This window comes from Bison bison, unplaced genomic scaffold, assembly GCF_000754665.1.
Source record: "Bison bison bison isolate TAMUID 2011002044 unplaced genomic scaffold, Bison_UMD1.0 scf7180017864302, whole genome shotgun sequence".
NCBI classification, from domain to species: domain Eukaryota; kingdom Metazoa; phylum Chordata; class Mammalia; order Artiodactyla; family Bovidae; genus Bison; species Bison bison.
In genome coordinates this window covers 4,143,861-4,148,997 of record NW_011494874.1, presented here as the reverse complement: position 1 = coordinate 4,148,997, position 5,137 = coordinate 4,143,861, and the positions used below count along the sequence as shown (strand labels likewise).

General features: G+C 62.2%; 1 protein-coding gene across 1 annotated transcript in view; it reads right to left on the bottom strand.

Annotated features, from left to right (window-relative positions):
• CCDC85C (coiled-coil domain containing 85C) overlaps nt 1-5,137 on the bottom strand; it is a 79,757-nt gene that overhangs the window by 4,650 nt on the left and 69,970 nt on the right. The window contains exons 4-5 of the mRNA XM_010851372.1: nt 538-633; nt 149-247 (exon numbers count right to left, since the gene is read on the bottom strand). Of these exons, the coding sequence (XP_010849674.1) occupies nt 149-247; nt 538-633 (195 nt within the window). The remainder of the gene's footprint in view (nt 1-148; nt 248-537; nt 634-5,137) is intronic.

The following is a 5,137-nucleotide window of genomic DNA, read 5'->3' as shown; positions in this document are numbered from 1 at the left end:
ATGGGGCAGAGAAAGGGGGAGGGGAGGAGGAGGGGGAGGGGGCCAGAGAGAGGCCAGGGCTCCTGGAGCCCCAGAGCCTGCCCCCAGACCCCAGGCCCTCGCCCCTCCAGCGGGACCCAGCCAGCACCCCCCTGCCCCGGGACCTCACGTTGCACATCTCTCGGACGATGGCCTTCTCCTTCTCACTGAGGTCCTCCTCACAGCTGTCCTGCAGTGGCCTGTCGAGGTTTTCATGCACCTCCAGGACCTGAAGGGGCGGTCCCGAGATCACCAGGCAGGCCCTGGGCATTGCCCACCGCCCCCACCTGACCTCCCCCAGGCCTCAGCGCCCCCGGCTGCCACCCAGCACCCCCAAACCCCTCCCCCACAGTGTTCCAGGCAGCCAGGGCACCCCCTCGGCCTCCCTGCCCTGTTGCTCAGTAGCCCCGAGGCCCAGGGAGGGCAAATGTGGGGTCCAAGGTCAGAGTCCAGAACAGCAGCAGGGACCGAGGTGCGGGCCCCCCGAGGGAGCGGGAGCTGTCAGGGCCGGGTCCTCACCTTCATCGCATGCACCACGGCCTCGGGCTTCTGCCCCACGGAGCTGTAGCCGCTGGAGGAGGGCGAGGGCAGTTCGGGAGCCGGGCAGGCTGGGCCCTGCGGGAATGGACTGTGTCTGAGCTCAGAGCTCGCCCTGGTTGGCTCCCAGGGGCAGCCACAGGGCGACCAGCGGCTGGCAGAGGGCCTTGCATCTGGGACAGGGCCCGGGTGGGAGGAAACAGGGGCTGAGGTAATGGGGGCAGAGGAGGCTGGGAGGGAGGGCTGCGCCAGGGCAGAGGAGCAGCGAGAAACCTTCGCCCTTCCCAAGAAACCTCCCCACTTCCCAAATCCCATCAGTTCAGTCCCTCAGTCGTGTCTAACTCTTTGCGACCCCATGGACTGCAGCACACCAGGCTTCCCTGTCCTTCACTGGAGTTTGCTCAAGTTCATGTCCAGTGATCAGTGATGCTATCTAACCATCTCATCCTCTGCATCCCCTTCCCATAGGCCCCTGTAAACAGCCCACGGGGAAGGTCTACTGTTCTGTTTGGCAGGTCACCTAGGAAGATGCGGAAGGGCTTGGGCTCTAACCCCACATAGCCTGACTCCTAAGTCCCCTCTCCCGGCCCAGTTTCCATCCTCTAGGGCCATCGTGGGGCTTCCAGCCCTGAGCCAGACTTCCCAGTCCTGACCCTCCCAGCCCTGTCTGAGAATGGCCACCACATTCAGCAAGCACTCTAACTGGCAACTAGGAGCCGGGCTCCCACAACAGCCTGGGAGGCCAGGAGATGAGTCCGGGAGAGGAAGGGATCCAGCCTCCGGTCCCCTGCCTGCCCTGCCTGCCCGTGTTGGAGGTCGAGCATCTGCCCAGCTTCTCCTGGGCAAGGGGCGCTTGGCCAGGCGGCCATGGGGCAGGAGGCAGGCCTTCGGGCTGCAGTGGGGACACCCCAGGCCCCAGAGCAAGGTCAGGAAGGACTCAAGGCCGCATGGAAGGAGCTCACACTCAGAGACAGCTGGAGCCCTGGGGCCAGCAGGAGCCAGGTCAGGAGACGCTGGGCCAGGGCCTGAGATAAAGCAGCAGGTGCTGGAAGCCAGAGAGAAAAACACCGAGAAGTCCCCAGGGAGTGCATGAGGGAGAGAAGACCCTGGGGTCTTGGGCGTCCCTCCCGTCTCTGACTCTTGGGTTTTCTTCTCCATCAACTGCCCGATGACCCCTCCAGAAACCAGTCCAACTCAGTGAGCTCGGAAGATGAGGCTATGGCCCCAGGATCCTGCCCAGCCAGGCCGCGCTGTGCAGGGACCCTCGGGGTCTGGAACATTCCACCACCAGCAGCCAACCTCTGCAGTCACCCCACCTGCCAGCATGGCCTGGACCTGCTCCCAGGGGAGCCTGGCAGGCTCGCCCTGCTCCCGGTTCCACACAGAGGCCAAGACCCCCCAGCCCTGGGGTCTGAGAAAGCTGGGCGTGGGCATGGTTCTCCAGGGAGGCCCAACCCACTCTGTATCTCAGTCTCTGTTTCTCAGCCAGGGTCTCTGTGTGTTGCAAGGCATGTGCAGAGCCCTGGGACGCTGTTCCCTAACTCTGGCCCAGGCTGCCTGGTCTCTGGTGTCATGTGGGCGAACCAAACACGGTCCTGGGGGGCAGGGGGCTGGAGGGGGTGTGGGCCACAGCCAAGTCTGCACCTGGGAAAGAAGGCGGCCCTCCCCGCACTGGCCAGCAGGGGGCGACAGTCACACACACACAGCCCCAGGAGGCGCCTGGCCCTTGGCAGCTCTGGGCCCAGGTCCCCTCTGCACCTGGGGCTCCCAGAATTGCCGACAGGTTCCTGAAACAAAAGCCAGGAGTGGCTGGGGGAAGCTGTGCAATCCAGCCCTTTCCTGGGCCTCCTCGCTGGGCCAATACCAGGTGCTAATGGGGATTCCCTGGTGGCTCAGATGGTAAAACGTCTGCCTGCAACGTGAGAGACCCAGATTCGATCCCTGGGTCAGAAGGATCCCCTGGAGAAGGAAATGGCAGCCCACTCCAGTATTCTTGCCTGGAAAATTCCATGGACAGAGGTAGGCTACAGTCCATGGGGTTGTAAAGAGTCGGACACAACGGAGCAACTTTACTCACTTAATGAGTGTGCAGAGGAGCCTATGGGCGAAGCCACTGCCGAACACTGGTCGGGACTGTAAACTTGAGAGCATTTCCCAAACCAGCTCACCCTGGAAGACCAACCCCCCTCCCCGCCGACCCCGATCACAGCCTGGAAGGCCCAAGGATGCCTCCCCAGCTCCCTAAGTGCCCACTCGGAGCAGGGCAGCCCACCGAGGGCTGACTGCAACCCTCTGCGCTGAAGCCATCTTTTCTATGCACCCATTTTACAGATGGGGAAGGGAAGGCTGCAAGACTTGCTTGAGGCCAAACAGCTAGTAAACCAGGGGGCCAAGCCTCCAGCCTGGGGCTGTGGGACGCCAGGAGCAGCGCCCAAAGTGGGGAGACGAGTGTACACCCCAGAGAACTGAACACAGATGTCCACACAAGTGCCCCATCCACAGGTGTTCAGAGAAGCACAATCACAGGAGGCAAAAATGGAAAGAGAGCCATGCACAGCGCCTGACGAACGGCTGAACAAAACGTGGGTACCCACGCAGTGGGGGGCTGCTTAATAAGAAAAAGGCACAAAGCTCCGACACCTGCTGCAGTGTGGATTCACCCGAGAACCCCGTGCTCAGAAGCCAGGGACAAAGACTGACACGTGTTATGCTTCCATTTATAAGAAATATCCAGAAAAGGCAAACGCAGAGGCAGAAAGCAGATTAGTGATTGTCAGGGGCTGGCAGGAGGGGGTGGGGAGGGATTGCTAATGAGCACAGGCTTGCTTTCTGGGGTGAGGGAGACATTTTGCTGCGATGATTGCACAGATCTGTGAAGATAATAAAATCCACTGAAATGGACACTTAAAATAGCCTCACAGAAGGTGTGCCCACACCCAGGTATAGAAGAGACAGCACCCCTGGCAGCGTCAGAGGGTCCTCCCCACACAAGCCTCCTCTCCTGGTGAATCCGTACACAGGACATGGGGCTCAGCGCTCAGCCGCTCCAGAGAGGCTCTGTGCTCCATAAACAGCCTGAGAGGCCTGGACCGCGAGCCTCCACCTGAGCTCGGGCCTCTCTGTGGCAGCCTCCCACAAGACACCCCAACCCTCCCCCTCCACCCCAGGAACCTGCACCCCAGCCTCTGTGGAGCTGCGGGCTGGTCCCCGGCCCCCAGGCCCAGCTTGGCCTGGGTTCTGGCATGGACTAGCCATATGATCCTGGCAATCCACCCCACCTCTCCTCGGTGGGCCTCAGCTGCCTTCCCTCTGAAGTGGGGTGACAACCCCTGGCCACGCAGGGCAGCTTAAGGGAGGCCCACAGACCCCCTCTTAAAGCCTCCTCCAGGAAGCCTTCCAGAAGCCTCCGTCCCTCCGACAGCCCAAGCAGCACTGTCCAGGCTTCAGGGGCTCAGCCTGGAGGAGCGAGCTTCCTCTGCTTACATCCCACAGGCCTGGCACACACCGGAGCCAGCTGGGCTTGCACAGCACTTTACAGTTTACACAGCACTTTACAGTTTGCACAGCACTTTACAGTTTGCAGCCTGCCGAGCCTTCAGCGCACAGTACTATCAGTGGTGAGGATTCCCACAGCCCAGGGAGAGGGTACGAAGGGCTGGAGAGCCGCCCCCCGTGGGGGCGATGCTGGGCTTTTCAGAGCCCTTCATCAGGAAGCAATTGGAGCCTCATTGAGCCACAGGGCTCCTGGGTAAATATTTGGATTATCTGTCGTCAGCGGGCTTTGCCGCCTCTGCAGCGTCAGCAGCTACATTCCTGGAGAAGGTGCGAGGCCTCGGAGAGAAACTGCAGAGGGTTCCGCCGGCAGCCAGCAGCGGCGCCAGCCCTCTCACGCCAGCTCGGAGTCCCAGGAGGCGCCCCAGGCTCACCCTCACTGGCCGGGGTGGAGGGGGGCAGCAAGGCCGGGACCCTGGGAGAGAGTCGGGCCCACCGTGACCTCAGGCCGGCTCAGTTTCCTATCTGTTCTGCGGGGACAGTGAGGTCCCCGCCCTGTGACAAGGCTTCTGGGCGTGGGGAGAGCCCGGCACAGCCCTCCACGTAACAGATGCTCAGCAAGCATCACAGGGCTCACCCGAACGCGTGCTTCTGGGGGAGGTGGTTTTGCACATTTACCGATTTGTGCAGTCACCCAACAGAACACTTCCATCACCTCCTCCCCGCTCCCCCAAGCCCCTGGCAACCACTCCCGCGCTCTCTGCCTCTATAGATCCCTGCCTTCTGCACACACAGAGTCCCCGGGAATGACGCGCATTCACCCACAAGGAGCGGTCCTGAGCTGACCATGCACATCCTGGGGAGTGAGCCCCCTGCCGCCCTCCCAGGGCAGGTCAGGGCCCAGGCGAGAACCCAGGACAACTGTGGGGACCCTGGCAAGAACTGAAGCACGCAAGCATACACCTGAGCTCAAGCCTGGGGTAGCAACCCCCGCACAGACTCGGGCCAGCCCCACCCCAGCTGGGCAGCCTCTCCCTGCTGCGTCCAAGGAGGGACACATGCCCACAGAGACAGAGAGACAGTGGCTGGG